Below are 25,483 nucleotides of genomic sequence, written 5' to 3' on the forward strand. Positions count from 1 at the left end.
ATTTATATTTACATTAATATTTCTGCAGGAAAATGTAGAAATATTCACAGTAAGTGGATAAATAAAGACTATAATTAGTCTCATGTTAGTTAAGGTCAGGTTTTGCCGTCAAGTGAGCTTGCTGCAAATCTATGAAAAACCTTTTGGTTTTCAGGGTTCTGTAGATTTAAAAACTGCAGATAAGGCAATGTGGATCTGTACTATATCTAGGGCCACTGCTAGGCCATACGGCTATTGTGCAAATTAGAACAGTACACCTTCTGGGTGGTCACAGCCCCTGCACAGGTAACTTGGCAATCAGGGTAATAAAAATGTATCTCTTTCTTCAGGGTAAATGTCAAATATCAGCCCCATCCTAAACTAGGTGACTTTGTGCAGTGCACAACCTGTGCAACCAGACACAGTTGTTCTGATCATACTCATGCCTCAGAGTTGCTGGAAAAATAAGCAATAATGTAAGATGACCCCTTCTCCCCCACAGCTACAGCTCTTGTCTCAGACGGTCTCTGGTTCTCCAGACCAATGCTTCTCAAATGTGGACGTGCATATGAATCACCTGGCTTCTTAAAACGTAGGAGGGCTAGTGTGGGGCCTGAAACTGTGTTTCTAGCAAGCTCCCAAGTAATATACAGCTTTTCCAGAAATGTGTTCCTGCTTACCTGATCTCCATGAATGGCCCCAGTCTCCAGTGACTGTATGCCAAGCTGGGAACGTGCCACTCTTCCTTGCCTCATTTTCCTCTCCTCACCCACACATCCATTTAGCTACTAAAACCCATAGATTCTACCCCCTCCCCAACAGTTAATATTTCTCCAATTCAGGGTTCCCCAATCTTGGCATTTTTGAGCCAGAGACTTCTTTGTTGTGGATGTCTGTCCACTGGGGGACAAAATCACCACTGCTCTAATCCCTCACCTTTCTCTTTCTCCAGCAATGGACTTGGATCACTTCTTTCCCAGGGATAGTTTGATGTGTTACCAGGGATTGAACCCATGTACCCTGAATTGGCAGGCGGATTCTTAACCACTGTGCCACCAAGGGAGTCCCCAGACATGTTTTAGAGTTCAGAATTTTTCAAAGTTTAGAAAAATAATGCTGTGTAAATAGCATGTATTACCTCATGCTCCAGTAGTGTATGGAGCTGTACCCCGTAAGAAAATTAATTTATATTTACATTAATATTTCTGCAGGAAAATGTAGAAATATTCACAGTAAGTGGATAAATAAAGACTATAATTAGTCTCATGTTAGTTAAGGTCAGGTTTTGCCGTCAAGTGAGCTTGCTGCAAATCTATGAAAAACCTTTTGGTTTTCAGGGTTCTGTAGATTTAAAAACTGCAGATAAGGCAATGTGGATCTGTACTATATCTAGGGCCACTGCTAGGCCATACGGCTATTGTGCAAATTAGAACAGTACACCTTCTGGGTGGTCACAGCCCCTGCACAGGTAACTTGGCAATCAGGGTAATAAAAATGTATCTCTTTCTTCAGGGTAAATGTCAAATATCAGCCCCATCCTAAACTAGGTGACTTTGTGCAGTGCACAACCTGTGCAACCAGACACAGTTGTTCTGATCATACTCATGCCTCAGAGTTGCTGGAAAAATAAGCAATAATGTAAGATGACCCCTTCTCCCCCACAGCTACAGCTCTTGTCTCAGACGGTCTCTGGTTCTCCAGACCAATGCTTCTCAAATGTGGACGTGCATATGAATCACCTGGCTTCTTAAAACGTAGGAGGGCTAGTGTGGGGCCTGAAACTGTGTTTCTAGCAAGCTCCCAAGTAATATACAGCTTTTCCAGAAATGTGTTCCTGCTTACCTGATCTCCATGAATGGCCCCAGTCTCCAGTGACTGTATGCCAAGCTGGGAACGTGCCACTCTTCCTTGCCTCATTTTCCTCTCCTCACCCACACATCCATTTAGCTACTAAAACCCATAGATTCTACCCCCTCCCCAACAGTTAATATTTCTCCAATTCAGGGTTCCCCAATCTTGGCATTTTTGAGCCAGAGACTTCTTTGTTGTGGATGTCTGTCCACTGGGGGACAAAATCACCACTGCTCTAATCCCTCACCTTTCTCTTTCTCCAGCAATGGACTTGGATCACTTCTTTCCCAGGGATAGTTTGATGTGTCATCTTCATGTATGTTTTGGCTATGTTGTAACTATCTGTTAACATTCCTGTGTTCTCCACTTGATTATGAATTATAAGAATTCCCATATTCTCAGCATCCTGCTGAGGGTCTAACATAGACAGATGCTTAACACGTTTGAATGAATGAATGAGTGTATCCCCTGACAGCTGCGGGCTCTTAGAAGGGGTGGGGCTCAGGACTCAGCTTACAGGAGATCTGCCCTGGGGTTAGAGTAACAGCGGGCATGTCTGAAGGGAGCCTAACCATGCAGACATCCAAAGCTGTTTCTGCCCCAAGACACTCCCACCTGCCCTTCAGCCTTTCTCTCTTGACCTGTTTTTGTCTAGCCTCTTTACGCTGCTCAGAAAGGTCATTCATCCTACTACTGCTCACCCAGGGTGCACTGTGCAGTGTTGCTATACATCTTTGTCCTGAATGGCTGCCCTTGAAACTTGATTTGGGGCTTATATTTGAAGCCCACGTTAACTTGTCTGCCCAGACCATCAGAATACTTATGGCTTATGCGTTCCATGCATTAGACTCACAGACTCTTCTGAGACCCCAATTTGAATTTCACTTTTGCCATTTGGCTTTTATTTGAAGTCCAAACTTTCTAAATAGTTTGTCCAAATTTGTCGATAATTGGTCCAGCATTCTGGTAAGATACAGACAATAGAGAATATAAATATGAGTCTCTGCCCCAATTGATGGCACAGAGCTCCTGAAACATTTGGCATTGCTAAGTGATCAGAGCACTAGGAGTATCTTTATTCTAATAGTTGGTCTTTTTTTTTTTTTTTTTTTGCGGTACGCGGGCCCCTCACTGTTGTGGTCTCTCCCGTTGCGGAGCACAGGCTCCGGACGCGCAGGCTCAGTGGCCATGGCTCATGCGGCCCAGCCACTCCGCGGCATGTGGGATCCCCCCGGACCGGGGCACAAACCCGCGTCCCCTGCATCGGCAGGTGGACTCTCAACCACTGCGCCACCAGGGAGGCGCTAATTGTTGGTCTTTGACCCAGGTTTCTGACACAGAGCTCCTAAATCCCTTGCAATTTCCCGGGTGATAGCAGTGTCCTTCGTTCTAATGAGGTGACTTTTGGTGGGGGCACTGGTCCCCAGAAATACCACGGTTAGAAGCTTGGGATTTTCAGCCCCATCCCTTGTTTTCCAGAGAGGGGAAAGAGCTAGAAATGGAGTTAATGATTGATCGTGCCTACATGATGAAGCCTCCATAAAAAATTCCCAAAGTGTGGAGTTGGGAGAGTTTCTGGGTAGGTGAACACGTGGAGGTGCTGGGAGAGCGGCCAGAGAGGCCGTGGAAGCTCTGAGCCCCTTCCCATACCTTGCCCTATGCATCTCCTCCATCTAGATGTTCATCTGTATCTTTTATCATATCCTTTTATGAGAAACTTATAAACAATAAGGAACCTGTTTTCTTGAGTTCTGTGAGCCGCTTTGGCCAATTAATTGAACCTGGGGAAGGGGTGGTGGGAACCTCTGATTTATAGCCGATCTGTCAGAAGCACAAGTGACAGCCTGGACTTGGGATTGGACTTGGAGCGGCAGGTGAGCAGTCTTGTAGGAGTGAGGCCTTAACCTGTGGGATCTGATGTTATCTCCAGGCAGATGGTGTCAGAATTGAGTGAAATTGTAGGACACCCGCTGGTGTCACAGGGAATGGCTTGCTGTGGGGAAACCCACACACATCTGGTGTCAGAAGTGTTGTGAGTGTGACTAGTGGTGCAAGAGAAAAGGCGAAACAGGAGGGGACTGAGCTGTTCCCATCAAGAACACTGGCAGAAACTTAAGTTATCTGGCTAGCTCGTCTAGTTTTCTGTGACTGTTTTAGTCTGAAGCTTACCCTTTTAGTCTTCCAGCTCTTTTGTTTTATCCTCCCTTTGCTTGTATTTAATCAGATTTTGCGCTTTGGCCAGAGCTGTAATGTCTCTTCATTAATGGCTGTTTGTAGCAGTATCATCCCCAGAATTTGGCCCCCTCCCCTGTTGGCCCATCGGTGTTACTAATTCCGGTGGGCTAGGGAGTCAACCAGACCTGGGTTTGAATCCTGGCTCTGCCACTTATTAGATGAGTAATTTGGGGCAAGTCATTTAACGGATCCGTCTGCTTCTTTATCTGTAAAAAGAATAAAAGTATCTACCTATGTACACCAGAAACTAACACAAGATTGTAAATCAACTATACTTCAATGAAAAAAAAAACAACTATCTTGAAACAAAACAAAAAAGTATCTACCTTGCTGGTTGTTCTGAGGATTAAATGGAGACATTTAATGCATTACAAGTCATACAGTAAACTATATAAATTATTAAAAGTTAGCCACTTTTGTGGTCAACTTCGTTTATGAAGCTACATATTTTTGGAAAAGACTACATGAAAAGCCAACAATTCCAAGCCACCCACACAGTTGAGTCCGTGCTCGTTGTACAGAGAAACTCAGCGTACAGGCATCATTCCTACAGTCAGAGGTCCTTCCTCCTCCTTCATTTCTTCTTTAGACATTTTTCCTTCATCCTGCTGCCAGTTTGGTTCCAGGCACAAGGTTGTGTCTGGCTTAGTTATCAGGTAAAGGTCCAAGGCTGGATGCAGCCACAAAAAAATCTCTTTCTCTAGCTGCTGGCGTTTCCAAACCAACGTGAAATCTGAAGCCCTTGCTATTCTCCCGTAACGTGACTCTCTATTATTTTTAAAAACAAACATTGAAAAATAAAAAGCAGATTAATAGACTGTTTTTCATCCCAGCGTCTTGTATTTCAAATTAGTGGAGATTTGTAGGAATTTGGAGCCAGTGTTTTCTTGGTAGATCATTGGAAAAAAAGGAGTGTAAACTTTGGTTCCCCATCTTAAATCTGGGTGTGAGCTATTTCTTTCCTGCAGCTGCTTCTTTCTATTTTTCTCTTCCCTTATTTCTTCCATCTTAATCTCATTTCAATGCTGTTGCCTTAACTCCCTTTTTTGAAAGTTTTTACTTCCATGGTACCGTCTAATTGCTAACTGACCTCTGGCAGAAAGCCACAAAGGGCCACAGAGGAGCATTTGGGTAGATCATTAGAGAATGTCAACACTGGAAAGGATGAGGTCATCTAACTTTGTGGTTCTCAAACTGTGTTCCTTAGAATCCTAGGGTTCCCTGGAGGTCCACAGGCATTTTACAGAAAAGGAGAGGCTCAGCTGGGCCTCAAACTATTCAATCACAGTATCTCTGTTTCATCTGTTTTACATACGAGTGTTTAGCACACAACAAAGTTTTGAGGCTCTTTTTTTTTTCCAAAAAAACCACAGATATAGCTCAATTTTGTCATTTTACAGATGAGGAAACAGGCCCAAACAGGATGTGATTACCTCTAGATTATAAACAACTCCTTGGTGGATGAACTGGGGCTAGCAACCTCAGGGGTTCTTATTTATCTCAACTTTGGCATAATTCAGATGTTGCCGTTTTTCTTGTTTCAAAGAGAAAGAGGCTGAGGCACTGTGTTTGTGAACAGTTCTCAGCCAGCCACATGTTCGGAATCAGCAGGCTGCTTCCATTCTGACTGTTCTATCTATAGGTTGTTATGATATTGGGATGAGGCTGGCTCTAGGAGAGGATTGTGGACCAGGGAAAAGGTTGGTTGTTTGGTTGGGTTTTTTTCTCACGTCAGTCTTGCTAGAATGTCCCTTTTTTGTTTTATACTGGAAATGTCCATCACCCCAGACCCAGGATATCTGATAAACTCCCTACAGGTGAATGTAGACCAAATCAGTCTTCAACTTCTTATAAGTCATCCCAGGACTCCAGGGACCCACGGTGTGCCAGCAGGAGTCTGGGAACCAGCTGTGCAAAGCTCAGAATTCTTCCCAGGAAGAATTTCCCCAGAGTGCTGTTCTCCACTAAACTCTCTCAGGTTTCTGCCCCCTCAAATGCATTCTTGGCTAATGGTTCCTGGTCTTTTTGGATATCATAACTTTCTGAGAAAATATTTGAAATGACTTTGGGGGCTGACATGAAATTGCCAGTATTTGTATTTCCTAATATCACTTAATATCTACCGTTATAAAAGTTATTTGAACACCAAAATGTAGGAAAGACATGACTTGAGAAAGGAGCGCTCTTCCCAAGAAAGGATACTTTGGCATTGGATACTCATGATTCTTCCTGACACTATTTTTGTTTACTTGGTGGTGGATCCGTAATAACCTCTGGCCCTGGCAGTGTTCTGGGCCACAGGCCCCTTGGTTTCTGTAGCTTCTGCAGCGTCAGCCAGAGGGCACCTGTGGCACCATGAGAAATAAAGATTAGCTGACCACTGACAAGAGGGCATTCCAGTCTTACTCCATGGGGAGTAAACTAAGACTGTGGGTGTCCTCATCCAGCCTTGCTGACCACTGATGTTTAGTGCATTTAGTGTCCCAAGTGAGACAGGGACAGGCCATAACAGTCACAGCCACTCACCACATTAAAAAGTAAGCACATTTCCCATCCATTTCAGAAAACTAAGCTCCATGATCTGGCCGTTTGCCAACCAGAGGGGACCAGAGCAAGGACAGTGATGATGCCAGGAATGGGTGGGAGCCAGGCCACTGGTGGTGAGAACCAGCTGGTGAGTGGACGTATCAGATACCATATCCGGCATGACTGAAAAATGAGACATAGGGCTTCCCTGGTGGCGCAGTGGTTGGGAGTCCGCCTGCCTATGCAGGGGACGCGGGTTCGTGCCCCGGTCCGGGAGGATCCCACATGCCGCGGAGCAGCTGGGCCCGTGAGCCATGGCCGCTGGGCCTGCGCGTCCGGAGCCTGTGCTCCGCAACAGGAGAGGCCACAGCAGGGAGAGGCCCGCGTACCACGAAAAAAAAAACACAAAAAACAAAGAAAAATGAGACATATCTTCGAATTCAGTATTCTCATGTCAAAATGTTTACGTAATACATTTTTAAAAATTAGGGTGCAATAAAATAGAGGTACAACTTTGAGATGATTTCTTCTTTGACAAATAAATAAATAGTTCTTATCAGTAAAGCTAAAAATGTCCATCAGTGGAACCGAAAGAAGCTATATACATCAGAAAAGGAACAGATTCAGAATCGGAAAATTGGGGCTTTGAAGGGGGCAGGTCTACAACTTCGGAACCAAAGACAGGCACTTAAGAGAGGCGTGTCGTCGAGTGCCACAACTCTGAAGGCACATCAACCTAAGTTTGAATACTGGCTCTGCCACCAACGCCCTTTAGCCTTTCAGGGCCTGTTTCCTTATTTTTCACGGGGGGGTGGTAGCCTACATGATCAGGGTGGGCCTTCTAATGCATCGCTTCACAAAGAATTTACAGACAAAACAGGAATGAAGAAAGCTTCTATTCATCCACTAAACAGAAAGGGCTCGGCTCTATGGAGGTCTTTGCCACGGCCAAGCCTGCAATGCGGTCTGCATGTGCGTCTCTCCCACTCCATCCTCTGATACACGTGAGCAGGGCCCCGCACATGCTAAGGGACACAGCCCAGCCCACCCCACCTCTGCAGTCCTCTGTCAGTGAGCCGTGAACAAACCATACACAGAGAGAAGCTTCTTTTCTTTCTTCAATTTAATTGAAGTTACTTAGAAAAATAATCAGGCTTGAATGGCTTTTCCTGGAAGAAGGTTCGTGAACATTTTCACGCTTTTGTTGGCAACGTGGAATTCAGCTTCCTCGAACAGTACAGTAAGATACAGGGAGAGTTTTCGACAACAGGCCCTCTACTGCACACAAATATGTAAAAAAAGAAAATCACACTCCACAAAGATGTTAAATTATATGTCCATATGCCATACTGAGCACGCTCCTAAGAAAATAGTACGGGCAGCCCCTTCTGTACCTGACAAAGGGTAACAGACTGAAATTCGCCCGTTAACGGCCGAAGGTCAAGCTGGTTGTAGAAAATCCTGCTGCCTGTTCATAGGGTCCAGTTGGTTGTGATGGAAAAGGCTGGAGGAAATACTGGTTGTGGGAACTCTGGGGGAGTGATGAGGTCAGTCCTGCTGACATGAGTGGGCAAGAGATTCTGGTCCCCAGGATCGCACAGAATGGGGCAGCTCAGATTGCGTGTGTGTGTAGGGGATGGTCAGGCTGTGAGAGATCGGCTCTGAGCCCCACCCATCAGGGTCAGAGTCCCTCGGCTTCTGGCCAGGTTAGAACAGGGACTTCTGCAATCACTACCTCAGCAGTGGTCCAGACCCCACCAGCTAAGGATGTCAGGGACTCACTTTTGTTCTGGGAATTTTCTACCAGTAGGGATCAGACCCTGGTGCTTCCATGCCTTTGCCACCAGGACACTGGTCCGACCAAAGTTTCCACTGCCCGCTGCTGTCCTGTGCCATACAGCTGAACAGGCAGGACAGTGAAACTCACCTGGTGGACAGGTGGGACGCAAGTTCCCCTCTGAGACGCCAACAGGTCAGCAGACTGCCCTTCATCCCAGACCAGCTGGGGAGGCAGGGAAGGGGGAGGGTCTGAAGCAGCTGCAGGAATTCAAACCCTGTGGCTAATATTCTACAGTTTTCCAACCAAAGGGACAGGTTAAGAAGGAATGTCCTTGTAAATACAACTTTGTACCTGGTTTTGAAAACACAGCAGCACCTCTGAAAAGTGGCTTGGAGATGGGACACCTGCCTGTACTTTTCTCCAGCTAAGCATGCAATAGAAAAGCGTTTTCAAACAGTCTTCTTTAAAAAAAAAAAGGAAAAGGAACGAAAGAACCAAGAACTTTTGTTTCCCAGGCACATTTTCACCCATGGATTCTTTTAAACCAAGGACACAGAGTACTTTCTACATTCTGCAAAAACAGTTGAATTGAATTTTTTAAAAAAAGTTTTTATGCCATTAGAAAATAAAATATGAACACAAAACACGAGGAGAAAGAGCCCCTCATTGCCGAACCATACCGCAGTATCGTCCCCTGAAGGACACCCTTTCCCACTAGAGCAAGAAGACGAATGAAGGCATCACAGCTGATCAAAGACGGAGATGTGGAAATGCAAAACGCGGGAAATCCACGTGAATTTCCACTTAAAGTACTAAAAGAACACTGAACAATTCCAAACTATAGAATCGAAGGAGCATTCAGCAAGGGTTGAGCTCTCTTGGCTTGCACTGAGCAACCTTAGGCTTGAGCACTAGGAGGACCAGCTGAGGCTTTGTGCCCCTCCCCCATCCCTCCTTCTGTCAGCACCGCCCAAGACTCTTCCGGCACTCCCTTTGGGAGGGAGGGAATCGTGGCCCATGTAATATCCAGGATTAGAACCATTGCACTTAAGCAAAAGTTGAATTCATTTGATAAAGTACCTTCATTGCTATAAACCGGGTGGAGACTGTGGTGCTCTTTTATTGTTGTTTTGTTTTGTTTTTTGTTTTTGGAAGCGGGGTGTCAGGGAAGCAGTTTTTTATCCTTGAAGACCTCAGATGTGCTAAAGCAACCTAGCCAAAGAATATTCAGTGGAACGCTAGCTCTCTGAGATGATCTGCAAAATAGAGTATCCCGCTCAAAGGTCAGGAAATGCCACCGACTCCATCAGTGATGCTCTTGGGAATTCACAATGCACAGCACACATTCAAGGCTCTGAAAAGTCCTGCAGAAAGGAAATGGACTTCGTTTTGTTTCCCAAGGATATTTGACTACAAAACCCTTATTTTGCATCACACCAACTAGTGTCGGGGGAGAACCTGTGTTCTCTGAAGCACATTATCAGGAAATGCCAGAAACCTCTTTCATTAGCAGAAGCTTTGTTTCTGAGGACAGTGTCCCCTGCCTGGAAACAGGGTCCAGGAATAATTCCAAGGACAGCTGAAGTCTGTCACTCTACTTGGTAAAACACGTTGCATAAATCTCTATTCGTCAAGGGTACAGTTGACGTGCCCTTCGCAAAGGAGAGAGAGCTTAGAAGAAGGTACACAACATCTTATAAATAGCTTCGGCCACCCTCTCCAGCGCACACCTCACTCACATTCAATAAAATAACTTCCTCCGTGAGACATGGCAGCTGCTGCTCACTGAGCTGGCTGTGAGCTTTACAATACAATTTTAATAGCTTCTGTGAATAAATTATTTTTTGTTCGTTTAGAATATTCTTCTCCCCTCTGTTCTACACACTGCATCAAAAACAAAAAGCAAAACTTACCCACACCCCATCCCACCCCACCCCCTATTATTAGAACTATTATTATTATATACAGTATCTGCTACCAACTCATTCACTAGCTGTAAGAGGGATGTGGCTCAAACTTCAGCGGAGGCATTGGAAATGAGAAGCATGTGCAGACGTTAATTTGCAAGCAACAGGGAATGGAAGGTTTCCAGCCTTCCAGAGGAAAAGGGCATGGGTTACCATCACAGAAGGCTATCCTTGCTGCTCATTGCTGGTGATTGCAAAGGTGCCGATGGTTTCTTGGCCTTTGGAGGAGCGGATATGCGTAAGTGTACAAATAGTCCGCCTCTGACCTTCACAAGGAGTAGAAATGCCAGGCCATGGCAAATCCTCCAATGTCTGAGCCCTGCCACAAAATTTTAATCTTTTACATGGCAAAGAGTAGAAAACAACACTTCTAGGTGGAGACCTTAAAGCTGGGCTGGAAATGACAGGAGGAGACCGTCGGCGAATATTCCCTTTCCTTCACCCAAGGCAGACATCACTAATCAATCACAGCACTCTTCCATGCCGTGCCTGGCAAATCTGTTCTGGGGCTTAAAGGCAGATAGATACTACCAATAAATTGGAGTGGGCACATGACAGGAAACATTTTTGTCATCTTTTATGTTGGGCAATGAGCTTGGATTACTCACCAAGTTAAGTGGCCTGTTCCAAGCACGTGGTTTTCAAATTTGGGCCATAGAAAAATGCAAATTTGTAGGGATCCTGAACCTTCTGGGGTGGTTCGTGAATAGTCCAAACCTCATGTTAAGTCCATGAATATCAGGGGTTTGCTAACTGTCAAGCTGGATACTCTGTGTCCACGTAAAGCTTCTTGAGGGTCAAGACTATTGGTTTTGTTTAATGCTCTATCCGCAGGGTCTAGAATTAGGCCTAGCACATAGTAGTTGCTCAATAAATACTTGATGAATGTACAGCAACAGCCACTTCACCTTCATCACAACTGGCACTGCCAGTTAAAAAATTCTGTAGAAAAGCCTATTCTACCAGATTGCTAAGTCTGGTGGGAAAAAAGAAAAGCTACAATCAGCTCTCTCCTTGGGTTAAAAAAAAAAAAATCACTTTTCTTTCGTGTGAGGAACGTTTGGGTCGACTGAAATCAGTTTGGAATCAGTCCCTTGCAAAGGTGCCTCTTTCTATTTATTTCTAGCAGAATTTCAAGAACGGTGGTATCGATAGACAGCACAATGGTTGTTATCACAGTGACTCTCTGAGCGGTTAATAAGGAGAACATTCATGCCCCTGCACGAGCTGCTGCAAGCACAGAACGAAACATAGATTTCTTCTGCAAAGACGTTAGAGTCTTGCTGCCACAAAAAGAAATCTATACAGAGACCATGTTTAAATAACTATAAATAACATTAATTAGAATTTATGGGATGCACAATTCATGGAATTCACCCGAACACAAAGAAACCTCTGAAACACTGTTGGGGGATTCATGTCTAAAAAACAAGGACACCCATCCTAGTGCCCTGCAAAGACAGCCGTCCTTCCCTACTAAGGATTTTAAATAATTCTCACCATGCTGCTCGCAGCATCATCCCCAAAGAAATATTAATTTACAAAATAACCCAATATCCATAGAATTCTTTTGACAAATAAAAATCTTAAATTAAAAAGCACGATTCTCGCCCCTCTCCCCACCTCCACCCTTCATTCCAATTTCAGGTAGCTTGGCACTGAGTAATTGAACATTAAAAAATCGAGTTTGTAGACTTCGTACAGCTGCGTCTGGTGCTCTGAGCTGATGTTCTGGAAGAACTCTGTGGTCATTTCATCAGTAGTTCTCGTGGACTTGGCGTAGGTGGGGAACTTCAGGTAGCTGCCCACGCCCGCCAGCTGCAGGACGTAGTTGGAATCCTCCTCCAGCGTCTCATACTTGCCCACGAGGTCATAGTGGATGTGGCACGGGTGGCAGAGGGAGTAGACGGTCTGCCAGTGTTCATTGAAGGGCTCCTCGCGCTGCGTGTGCGGGTCTATGAGATAGGCCACGAACTCCTCGAACTTGACGTCGTCGCCCTTGCGCAGGGCCTCCTGCGTGGCGTTCTTGCGCTGCCGCCTGATGATCTTGGTGCCGTAGCGCTTGTGGAAGGAGGTGTTGTATTTCTGCGTGAACTTGTTCCGGTAGGCGGACACCAGCCTCTCGAAGGGCTCCCGCACGAACAGGAACTTCAGGTAGCTTTTCAAGCGGTGGTTGATCTCGGGGATGCTGTACTGGTTCAGGGTCTTCAGGTTGGCCGAGACGTGCGCCTCGTTGGCCGGGATCTCCATGGGGTCGCTGTACTTGCCCCGCCCGGTCAGGACCATCATGAGCCGTTTCCAGTTGGTGCACGCCACCTTGGGCACGTAGCAGTAGATGAGCTCGTGGTCCTCATCCACCACCAGGTGCTTCAGGTCGTTGGGGGTCAGCACCCGCCGCTTGCGGCTCACGGCGCTGTTGGCCCGGCACGTGTCTGTGACCTGGTCCCGCCGCATCTGGTGCAGGACGGCCGTGTTGGAGAGCTCCAGCTGCAGAGGGGACACAAGAAGAATAAGAACTCAGTACTTGTGCGGGATGTTTACACTGGGCCACATCCACAACACGATGGCCAACGCGGGCCACCAAGGCAGCCACTGACAAACTAAATGGCCTGTCTCCCTTTCCAATTCTCCATCAGCTGTCGGGACTATTTTTGGTTCTGTGTTCCACCATGCTTCCTTTGGAGAGTAATGATAATGACCAACTCTATAACTTACCCATCACCCTCTACATGCCAGGCATTTTATCAGAGCTTCATGTATACAGTTTTTCTTTTCTCTGTACAACCAACTTGAACCGTTACTGATTTACTTAACAATATCAAATACCTGCCGCTGTGCCAGGTAGCATGCTGCTAGGCACTGGGGGTGCAGTAATGAAAAAGTGCAACAAGGTAACTGCCCTTAGGGAGCTGACAGTCCAGCTGGAAAGAAAAGGGAACCGAGGTTCAGAGATGTTAAGAGAGATCACACAGTGAGAGAGTCAGTATTCAAACTCAGGTCTGCCTGGCAACCAAAGCTGCCCACTTTCCACTCTAATCTGATGTCCAGTCCTCCAGTCTTCTTGATTAAAGCAGGAAGAAAGCATGGAGTTCTGGCATTTGCGGATCTATTTCAAAGCAAGGGGATCCAGTTTTTCTACAAGCCTATCACTGTGCACACCTGTTGCTTTTTGCTTCCTCAGTACCAGTGCCTTGATTTTCATCTGGGAACCTGCTTTCCTTCATTCTCAGCTCCCTTTCCTCTCAAGCTGAGAGGATGCAACCTGGAGCTTGGGGTCAGGGAGGAGGGACCACCATGCAGGGAGAACTAGACCAGGAATGAAGGGAACAGAGGAGGGATGAGCAGAAAGACAAGGGGATGTATTCCCAGTGATGACATCTGAATACCTAGCTCCATATGTTGAAACCAGACCCCCAGCTTCTGGGCTTCTGTTGCATCAGTCAATACATTTGCTTTGGTGCAAAAGGCAGTTTAAGTCTGGGTTATGTATCGCTTGGAACCATCATATATGGGTATTTACATTTATTATCTTTGAGCTTTTCCTCTCTTTTCCCCATATTCATCCACTGATCCATCCAAACATGTGTCCAGACCTCATAAAGTACAAGGCACTCTGCCCAGCACCCCTGGGAGATATAACCCTTTCCTAAAGGGCTCACAGCCTAGGAGGCGCCAGGCCAGAGAGCTGGCGGCCTCAGTAGGGGCCAAAGGGGAAAGCTGCGTGCTCCTCTGAATTCTAGGAGCAAAGGTTTCTCCCCTAAAGGCCATTCACTCCCAATCGGAAGTAGTTCTCACAGTCTACCTACAATAGGCAACATGAGACCACACTGGCCTGGTGCGCTGCCATCCTGGTCTCCAACCCCAGAGACTCAGAGACTTTCAATGGAGTGGTGACACCCTACTGTTGTTTGGCTTAATGCCATGCCTCCATCTACCCTCCTGAATGTGTAATGTGCTCTTTTTTTTCTTCTTCTTTTTTTTTTTTTTGGGCGGTACGCGGGCCTCTCACCGCTGCGGCCTCTCCCGCTGCGGAGCACAGGCCCCGGACGCGCAGGCTCAGCGGCCACGGCTCACGGGCCCAGCCGCTCCGCGGCACGTGGGATCCTCCCGGACCGGGGCACGAACCCGTGTCCCCTGCATCGGCAGGCGGACTCCCAACCACTGCGCCACCAGGGAAGCCCTAATGTGCTCTTTTTTTAAAAATTTTTTCTTTTATATCGGAGCATAGTTGATTTATAATGTTGTGTTAGTTTCAGATGTATGGGTCTTCTTTTAAATATCAAAGATACTAATATTATGATTAAAGTTATAGAGAGACTGGGGCACCAGGGCTATGGAATAGCCACTCTGGGGCTGCAGGTGACATGGTTGCATCCCTGACCCCGGAAAGAATGGGGTCCCCGTCCTCATACTCGTCCTCTGAGGTCCTTCACAGTCCAGCACCAACCTACTTTTCCCACCTCATTCCCGCTCCACCCCGTTTTATTATTTATTATTATTATTATTATTATTTATTTTTGCGGTACACGGGCCTCTCACTGTTGTGGCCCCTCCCGTTGTGGAGCACAGGCTCCGGACGCGCAGGCTCAGCGGCCATGGTTCACGGGCCCAGCCGCTCCGCGGCATGTGGGATCCTCCCGGACCGGGGCACGAACCCACGTCCCCTGCATCGGCAGGCGGACTCTCAACCACTGCGCCACCAGGGAAGCCCTCCTCCCTCTTTTAGAACTGAAGGAAGCTCCAAAGAAACAAATGGTTCACTCTTTTCCTGTTGGGCCCAGCCACTCCTATCTGGGATTCTTCCCTCTCCCTTTCTGCGGGTATAAACTGGATAATCCACGAAGGCCCAACACACTCCCCTGCCACACAAGTGAAAGAATCATTCCCTCCTCTAAACACCCTCCCCACTGAGCGTCCTTTACAGCACAATTGCCCCGTCTAGTTCATGCTTGGTTTTCTCAAGTCGGGCGACCACTTGATTCACAGGGACCCAAAGCCACAGAGCCACTGCCCTCTCCAGGCTGGACTGTGGGTGGTCTAGAGTAGGGAATGCGGAGGGATCAGTGAAATCCCCCCGCCCCTAAAGCCACCTGCACAGGCAAGTCAGTAGAGCCAAGGGCCTGGGTGGGACCCAAGAAGCTGGCCTTGTGTTTCCAACTCTGAACCACAATCTGTACAATTCATTCTAGAATGTGCACAGGGCAGTTGGGATGGGCTTAAGTTAGGAACACTGATGAGTTTATGGGGGACCTGAGGGATATCCTGGTGGCCACTGGAGAGAAGTCATTACATCCTGCTTTAGGGCTCTGTGTCTGTCTTCTCATGGTTCCCACGACGATGATGGTGTTGGTGATCATGAGCTGGTATGAGACAACAGCAGACAGCTGGGGGAGCTACTCTGTGTCAGGCACCTTCACACCTTCAGGTTATTTAAATACATTATCTTTAATCTTTCCAGCAATTCTCTGAAGTAGATGCTCTCACCACTGGAAATTTCCACACAAGGGAAGGAAGCAAACCAAGACAGAGTGCTAATGTTGTGAAAATTCCATGAGCAAACAGGAGATTCTCTTGCTGCTTTGGTCTCCTAAGCAACTGGGGGAAATCTCGAAGGAGTTGTCACTGCCCTCTCGACGGTCATTCCCCTTTACAGTCCTACACTGTCACTCTTCCCTTCAGGAAGTCGAGTCTATTTCTCTAGCCCCTTGACTCTGGCTGGCTGTGACCTGCTCAGACTAGCAGAATGTGTTAGAAGTGAGGATGAGCCAGTTCTGGAGCCTATTATGAAGCCTTGTAGTTCCTGCCCTTTGAGGCCACACCTTCATACCACACTGGCAAAAGTTTCTCCCTGTTGAATGCAAGTACCATGAAGTGTGAACTTTCTCCTTCCAGGGCTGTAGCTCCAGTGCTTGCAAAAGTGCCAGTCATATAGTAGACGGTCACTAAGTATTTGTTGAGTGAATGAATGAATCAGTTAATAATCTCTTTAGGGAAACTTGATAGGAAAGGGGGAAGGCCCCTCCGTAGCTAAAGAAATTTCCCAATTGTTCATAGATGTCAGAATGTTCTTTAATAGAGGCTGTAATAGTGATCCCCCCAAATTCATGGGGGACCTCAGAATGTGACCTTATTTGGAAATACGGGGTTCTTTTGCAGATGCGATTAGTTAAACTGAAGTCATACTGAGTTAAGGTGGGTCCTAGTCCAATGACTAGTGTCGTTATAAGGAGAGAATACAGAGACACAGAGACACACATAGAGAAGGCCACGTGATGGCAGAGGCAGAGGGTGGAGTGATGCATCTACTAGCTAAGAGATGCCAAGGATTGCCAGCAACAACCAGAAGCAGGGGAGGACAAGGAAGGGTGTACGCGTGGAGCCATCAGAGAGTGCGTGACCCTGCTGACACCTTGATTTTAGACTTCCAGCCTCTGGAGCTGTAAGAGAATAAGCTCCTGTTATTTTAAGCCACTGAGTTTATGATACTTTGTTATGGCAGTCCTAGGGAACTAATACAGGAACCAAGCCTTCAGCCCATACCTTTGAGCAAATTGTTATAAAATATAAATGTATAAGAGAGGGTAACATTATATAAGATAATATTTTTACATAGAAGAGTAAGGAAAGGGTATTAGAGCACTAAGTAGAAAGTGGGTAAGATCTGCAATCAGAACACCTAGGCTTGGGCAAGACCCTTAACTTTTTTTTTTTTTTAATTAATTTGTATTGGAGTATATTTGCTTTACAATGTTGTGTTAGTTCCTGCTGTACAGCAAAGTGAATCAGCTATATATATACATATATCCCCTCTTTTTTTGATTTCCTTCCCATTTAAGTCACCAGAGAGCACTGAGCAGAGTTCCCTGTGCTATACAGTAGGTTCTCATTAGTTATCTATTTTATACATAGTAGTGTATATATGTCAATCCCAATCTCCCACTTCATCCCAGCTCCCCTTCCACCCTGGTATCCATACTTCCCTTCTCTACGTCTGTGTCTCTATTCTGTTTTGCAAATAAGTTCACCTGTATCATTCTTCTAGTTTTTTGCTAAGATAAATTGTGTTTTTCCCTGGTTCAAGCCAAGGGCCCACAGAGCCATATTTGCTTGCCCCCCACCTATGTGAATTATGGGAAAATCAAAGATGAGTATGAAAAAGGGGATCTAAGAGATTAAAGAGTAGTGACACATTAATCTAAAGTACAAAATATTAGCCAGAAGGCTTGCCTGGCTGTCTCTAACTCCCCTGAAGTTAAAGGGGAGGAATGAAGATTGTTTTAGCGGTTACACTTCAAAGACGACTTGGATAGCTGACCTTAAAATGTTGGTGAACTGTTTCATTCTTTGCTTTCTACTTGTTATTATTAGTGAAAACCCTTAAAAAGGAAACAGACAATAAACTCAAAACTGTGTTCATTCCTATTTAGTTACTGTATGGGAAGAAGATTCTATATTATTTGGCTTTAGACTGCAAGAGAAAGACAGTTATGAAAAGAAAGAGCTATAGTTTTTCTACAGCAATGGATTACAGAAACAGGGTCAATTCCTAGGATAGACAACAAAAAGGTCTAAGAAGTACCCCAGGAAGCCATCCCTAAACCCAGTAGTGATTTTGGAGGAGGATTTTCAGAAAGACTCTTCTTAGGTAAATCCAGATATATCTCAATAGAGCTTGAAAATGGGGAAAGGTTGTGAAGATCACAAGAAGAAAGATGAAGGAGGAAGACCTCAAGTATCACATATGGTCAGCACCTGACCACCATTCCGCTAGCAAGAGACAACAGTTCTTAAGAGGTGATCACATCAATGAAAACCGGACTCTGCGTCAGATATTTAAAATACTGACATCAAGGCCTTGACTTGAATCATAACGTCTGGGGAAGAGATTTCATAATCTCTGTCTTTTAAAAGACTCTCAAATGATCTTGGTAATCAGCTACTTTAGAAAATACTATTTTATATGTAACTCTCACTTAGACTAGTGTGACTTTTTTGGAAGAGTTTGAGAAGAACTGACTTGATTCAAAGGATTCTTCTTTGAATGTTTTGTAGAATTCAGTAGTGATACCATCTGGTCCTGGGGTTTTCTTAATTTATGGGAAGGTTTTTAGATACTGATACAATCTCCATACTAGTCATGGATCTGTTTAGGTGCTGTCTTTCTTCATGATTTAATTTTGGCCTGTTGTACATTTCTAGGAATTCATCCATTTGTTCTGGGTTATCCAATTTGTTGGTATCAAATCTCTTATATAATCCCTTTTATTTCTGTGTTGTCAGTTCTAATGTCTCTTCCTTCATTTCTGATTTTAAGTCTTCTCTTTGTTTCTTAGTCTAGCTCAAGGTTTATTAAATTTGTGTATCTTTTCAAAAAGAAACAGTTTCAGTGATTTTTTTCTTATTTTTCTGTTTGCTATTTCATTTATTTGCCTTTCTGCTTTTTATTTTTTAATTTTTAAAATTTTTTTCAGCTTTATTGAAGTATAACTGGCAATTAAATGGTAAGATATAATTTGATATATGTATGTACTGTAAAATGATACCCCCGTGGAGTTAAACATCCATCACCTCACATATTTACCTGTGTGTGTGTGTGTGTGTGTGTGTGGTGAAAATATTTAAGTTCTACTTTCATAGTAGATTTCAATTATACGATACAGTGTTACCTACTATAGTCACTGGATATGCATTTTTAATAAGCCTGTGACTCTGATGGGGACCCTATCAGTCAGAAAGTTAGTGGCAGAGCTGGGACTAGAATCCTGAGTGATCTTTCAATTAGCACACTGTCTGCTAATTGAAAAGGTTAAATGTGAATATGAGCAAAAGAGACACTGATTTTGATTCTGAAAGAAACTCCACGACTGAGCTCTACACGGGGCAAACTCAATGGTCAAATGCAGATACCACCTTCCCTGCCCTATAGGTTTTTTTTTTTTTTTTTCATTTTCACATCTTTATTGGAGTATAATTGCTTTACAATGGTATGTTAGTTTCAGCTTCACAACAAAATGAATCAGTTATATATATATATATATCTGCTTTATAACAGAGTGAGTCAGTTATACATATATATATATGTTCCCATATCTCTTCCCTCTTGCATCTCCCTCCCTCCCACCTTCCCTATCCCACGCCTCCAGGCGGTCACAAAGCACCGAGCTGATCTCCCTGTGCTATGTGGCTGCTTCCCACTAGCTATCTACCTTATGTTTGGTAGTGTATATATGTCCATGCCACTCTCTCACTTTGTCCCAGCTTACCCTTCCCCCTCCCCAAATCCTCAAGTCATTCTCTAGTAGGTCTGTGTCTTACCCCTAGGTTCTTCATGACATTTTTTTTTCTTAAATTCCATATATATGTGTTAGCATACGGTATTTGTCTTTCTCTTTCTGACTTACTTCACTCTGTATGACAGACTCTAGGTCTATCCACCTCATTACAAATAGCTCAATTTCGTTTCTTTTTATGGCTGAGTAATATTCCATTGTATATATGTGCCACATCTTCTTTATCCATTCATCCGATGATGGACACTTAGGTTGTTTCCATCTCCGGGCTATTGTAAATAGAGCTGCAATGAACATTTTGGTACATGACTCTTTTTGAATTATGGTTTTCTCAGGGTATATGCCCAGTAGTGGGATTGCTGGGTCATATGGTAGTTCTATTTGTAGTTTTTTATGGAACCTCCATACTGTTCTCCACAGTGGCTGTATCAATTTATATTCCCACCAACAGTGCAAGAGGGTTCCCTTTTCTCCACACCCTCTCCAGCATTTATCATTTCTAGATTTTTTGATGATGGCCATTCTGACTGGTGTGAGATGATATAGACCCTTAACTTTTTAAGCCTCGGTTCTATTATTTGCAAAATGGGAATAGTGCCACCTACCCTGCAGGGGTGTTGATTAAATCAAATAAAAAGTATGGGTTGGCATTTAGACAATAAGATCAAGTCTAGTTCAGAATGTGGACAAGGTATGGTACACTGAAGGCAGTTAACATATATGCATTCTTTTTAAAATTAATTAATCAATCTTTGGCTGCGTTGGGTCTTCCTTGCTGAGAGCGGGCTTTCTCTAGTTGTGGCGAGCGGGGGCTACTCTTTGTTGCGGTGCGCGGGCTTCTCATTACGGTGGCTTCTCCTGTTGCGGTGCACGGGCTCTAGGCACGTGGGTTTCAGTAGTTGTGGTTTGCGGGCTCTAGAGCGCAGGCTCAGTAGTTGTGGCGCATGGGCTTAGTTGCTTCACGGCATGCGGGATCTTCCCGGACCAGGGCTTGAACCTGTGTCCCCTGCATTGGCAGGCGGATTCTTAACCACTGCGCCACCAGGGAAGTCCCTATGCATTCTTCATGAAAGGAGAAAAAAAAAATCCAAGAAAGAAGGCCAGAAATCTCAAAGACAAATTTCACCAGCTCTGTAATTTTGTTGCAGGCCAGCCCTAGGTCATGGAGTTCAATTAATATTTAGTTTGAATGGTAAAACTCTGACTTTTGCGATTTCTGAACAGATGTATTCATCACCTTAAGAAGAGCATTCATGCCACTTAAAAAACCAAACCCAAACCAGAACTGTCCTAAAGGAAATAGGACTAGGAAGGAAAAAGGGCCTGTCAATTTTGTCCATTTGAATCACTACTGGACAGTACTGAAGGCAATAAATTGCTAAATGAGCAGAGAAACAAGGGGTCCTCCTTCTTTCCCCCCAGTTTTTTTTCAGTTGGAGACAATTTTCTGGCCGTTTGAATCCCCAGGGAGGTAGCATGTCAGATAATATTGCACTCAGGACCACAGAGCCATGAAAAATGGAAACGATACCACAGCATCGTTTTACATCCAACTGCAGAGACAGAAAATAACTCAAAGGGGCTTTGGAATGTGGTATTGTGGTTTCTTTCTCTTCCATTTCCTCCTTCTCCATGGCAGTTTAGGTGGCAAATGGTGCACCTGCTGCAATGAGGCAGCACAATTTCCCTCAGGAGGACTTTGGGGCACAGATGAAGAGAATAAGCATATTCTCAATCCTGAGACATATTCCCAATTCCTTCTCAGAGGAAGGAATTCACCCAGGCCTCTAGTGCTGATTTTTTTAAACAAAATATTTTGTTTTTAACTTTTTATTTTAAAACAATTTCAGGCTAGTGTTGATTTAACTTATTTAAAGTATAACGGTACTAAAATATGCACAAATATAAAACTAGGTAGAGAAGACCAAAACAAATGGGAACATTCAAGTGAACGACATTAACCTGACGGATGATGATGTTTACTGGAACCAAAGCCCTACTAGAAACGTACAGGGTACTTGCCGTCTATGCCGGGATAGGCTCTTTGCAGTGTGGCACTGCTCCTGTATGTGCTGCTCAACTTTCCCATCGCTTTCTCATTTCTAGTTACTGTAAAATCCAGCACCCTCTAATATCACTTGACCTTTGCTTGGTCCAAATGCATCATTTGTATATCTTTTGTCTCTGCCCATTTCTAATGAGCCCGAGACAATAAAAATTGAGATACACGTTACTACCAAGACCATCAATGAACACATGTGCCATAATTTCACATGGCAGGACTAGGTGTGGCCCTGACAATCCAGAAATGCTTTAACGTTGTTTTCAAAATACAAATAAGAATACAAAATAAAAATATAAAATTAATATAATTCTCAGAACTCAGATCCCTGGGAGCTGTATCTGTGGACCCCTTGTATCTTGGTTTAAGAACCCTGGATTAAGGGGAGCCCTGGACAGGTCAGAGGGAAGAGAAGAATGCTTCACCATTCATGGCCAGGATGGGGCAGGAGAGATTTCGGATGGCGGCCTGGGCTGTTGCAGGTATCTCCATTTTTGTTACTAGGACCAACCGCATGTTAGAAATTGTAATCAGGGAAGCAGTGATTTCTAACCTTAAAGAAAATGCAGAACTGGTCATGTCACTTCCACACTTGTCCCTGGTCAGGGTTCACAGGAGCTTTTGTAATGGTCCCAACTCTTCAGCAGCTAACAGGTTCCCTGAGTATCAGTTTGACATCTATCCAGGAAGAGGAGGGAGTGAAGAGCATTTCCTTGGTGAACAGCTTGCTCCCTCGTCGCGGAAAGAAAACATCTGTCTTCTCCAAGCATGCTGTATCAGTTTTACAAAGAGGGCTTGTTGTTCTGATAATTATCTGAGCTTGAGATCAATCTCTTTCCTTTTTCATTCCCTTTCTCTCCCCTCTTCTTTCCTTTCTCAAAGGTATCTGAAGAGACCATAACAAAGGACATATGTGTAGCATAAAACTGAAAGAGGAAACAACAAATATACTAAAAGGGCTGTGACTGAGGATCTTCTTTGGTGGTGGGCTTCCTTGTAGCAGAGACAAAAGGGGAAACGGGATTAAGTCTCCTTGCTTTTGTTCTCAGAAAGAAGAAGCATTCCAATTGCTCGGGGCAGAAAATATACGCAGTGTTAGGGACCCAGAAATTTGAGTTGAGGAGGGAGATTCTTGGATTCAGTGTGCCCATGCTGGAATATTCAGAGGGTCTCTTTCTTCGTGGGAGACGAGTAGCACGCGTCACCATCACCTGTGTCCACAGGGCCCTTCAGCATTCGCAGAGCACTTTCACACACCGTCCCACTTAGAGATCCCAGTGGGACTTCTCCAGAACCTACTAAAAGAAAGTTTATATTCAGCAGACCGGCCCATACTTCTGACCACGTGTCATCTTTTTCTGGGCTGGCTCTGCCAGGTATTACCAATAATACCTCATGTGAATGGTTCTCAACCTTGAGCTTGCATGGCAATCACCTGGAGGGCTTGTTAAAATGCAGTTTGCTGGATCCACCCCAAGTTGCCAATTCAGTAGGTCTGGGCCTGAGAATCTGCATTTCTAGCAAGTTCCCAGGTTGTCGGTTTGTTAGGGCTGCCATAACAAAATACTACAGACTGGGTGGCTTAAGCAGCAGAAACGGATTTTCTCAGTCCTGGAGGTGTGCGCAGGGTTGGTTTCCTCTGCGGTCTCTCCTTGGCTTGCGTATGTCTGCCTTCTTGCTGCCTTTTCACACGGTCAACCCTCTGTGCATCTTTACCCCTGGTGTCTCTTCTTTTTTCTTTTTTAAATACATTTATTTATTTTGTGGCTGCGTTGGGTCTTTGCTGCTGTGTGTGGGCTTTCTCTAGTTGCGGGGAGCAGGGGCTACTCTTTGTTGCGGTGCGCGGGCTTCTCATTGCGGTGGCTTCTCGTTGTGGAGCACGGGCTCTGGACGCGCAGGCTTCAGTAGTTGCAGCACGCGGGCTCAGTAGTGGTGGCGCATGGGCTTAGCTGCTCCGTGGCATGTGGGATGTTCCCTGGACCAGGACTCGAACCCGTGTCCCCTGCACTGGCAGGAGGATTCTTAACCACTGCGCCACAAGGGAAGTCCTCTTCCTCCTCTTACAAGGACACCAGTCTTACTGGATTAGGCCCACCCTAGTGGCCTCGATTTAATTCAGTCACCTCTTTAAAGGCCCTATCTCCAAATACGGTTATGTTCTGAGGTACTGGGGGGTTGGGACTCCAGTATATGAATACTGGGGGTGGGGCACAATTCAGCCCATTACACCAGGTGATGCTGACGCTGCTGGTCCGAGGACCACACTTTGAGAAACACATCTTTACACTATGAGGAAAGGACTGTAATCTAACATCTTTCACCAGTTCAAGCTATTCTTAATTATAGAACACAGAGCCAAGTTCGTCATCTGCTGCCAGGCAACTGCTAGGTCTACCTCCAGCTGCAACCTCGACTCCCCTCACCTCCCTTTGATCTCCAAAAAGTATAAATTAGGTCGGAGGAAGGCTGATTCTAGGAAACCGTGAACAGGGCTACAGGCTCTGGGCTGTGTCCTGCGTTCTCACTTAGATGTCTATTTTTAATTTGGACATTTAAAAAAGGCAACGGTAATTAGCTCAAGTACCAAATTTAGGGACTGTTTGAAAAAGTCTTCACTATGTTTCGTCTTAAAAGGAAGGAAAGCACGTTTCCCTTAAATTAAAACATCTTTTGCGGTGTTTACAGTTTCTTTCAGACACAAGGACCCAAACTGAAGGAGGAGCAGCTGGTCCACTTTACTGTCCCGGGTGGAGGAGATGCAGAGGAATGGAAACGCAGAGAACAAGGTAAATGTAAAGGCATCAAGAGAGTGGGGTTGGCAGAATCTGTCGTGAACAACTGCCTGCTTGGGTCCAGCCTCAGGTTCGCCACTTGCAAATCCTAATACAAGACCCCTTCGAGCATCTTGGGGGCACTGCCAGCATCTCGCTGATTTCAGAACTGGGGGAGGGAGAGGAAAACCCGGGGAACTGGTTTGCTATGATTCTATTATATCTCCCTCTGGCCCAGAAGGACAGTTTAGTTCTTCCTAAACTCTCACAAGAAAGGCTAGTCATGAGGAATCCCGGAAGAATCCACATCCACAGCAAAACAAGAGGCCTACGTTTATACTAGCTACCATTTCTTGAGCACTTACTATGTACCAGCCACTTTTAATCCTCACGGTCTAGGGGATAGGTATCGTTAGCGTTCCCAACTTATGAATGAGGAAACTGAGGCGCAGGGAGAAGAGAGCCCCTGCACTGTGCAGCCCCCCAGGATCTGCAGCTCCCTCTGGGAGTTACCGTCTCCAGGGCAGCTGCTGGAGCCATGCGTCTCCATCCTGGCAGCTCACAGGGGAGCTTTAAATACCACTGAAGGCTGGGGTCCACCCCAGAGATCTGATGTGATTGCTTTGGGTGTGGCCAGCTCCCTGGGGATTCGAAAGCTGCCCAGGTGGGAACCATGTCTTAGAGGCTCCAATGCCAGCCGCTACATAAACTAAATCATGGAGTGGACTTGAGCAATGACCCGTGTGTGATCTTGGGCAAATTTCACCTTCCTGGTCTTCAGATTTGAAATTAGGGGCTTTCCATCCTGTAGGGCCAGAGATCAAAGGTCTAGAAGGCCACAATTCTCATGTCTTTGGCTGTGTCCTTAGAGAACCATTAGGAATTCTATAATGCTTAAAAATTTTTATGTTTAGAAAAGAAAGGAGAAAAACATTGAGCCTTTAAAGAAAGAATCTAGTCTGAACCTGTTGCAAAACTTAAAGGGTTTAGGAAAGAATTGATTCCACGTTAACTGACGTTAG

General features: G+C 45.2%; 1 protein-coding gene across 1 annotated transcript; it reads right to left on the minus strand.

Annotated features, from left to right (window-relative positions):
* Positions 1-11,658: 11,658 nt before the first annotated feature.
* Positions 11,659-21,717, minus strand: CHST11 (carbohydrate sulfotransferase 11). The gene is made up of 3 exons (XM_007447334.1): positions 21,640-21,717; positions 15,629-15,698; positions 11,659-12,854 (listed from the first exon to the last, which is right to left on the minus strand). The coding sequence occupies exons 1-3, from the start codon at positions 21,715-21,717 to the stop codon at positions 11,971-11,973; spliced, it is 1,032 nt and encodes a 343-aa protein (XP_007447396.1). The 3' UTR covers positions 11,659-11,970.
* Positions 21,718-25,483: the final 3,766 nt, after the last annotated feature.

The sequence above is a fragment of the Lipotes vexillifer genome, unplaced genomic scaffold (genome assembly GCF_000442215.2).
Source record: "Lipotes vexillifer unplaced genomic scaffold, Lipotes_vexillifer_v1.1 scaffold1017, whole genome shotgun sequence".
NCBI classification, from domain to species: Eukaryota; Metazoa; Chordata; class Mammalia; order Artiodactyla; family Lipotidae; genus Lipotes; species Lipotes vexillifer.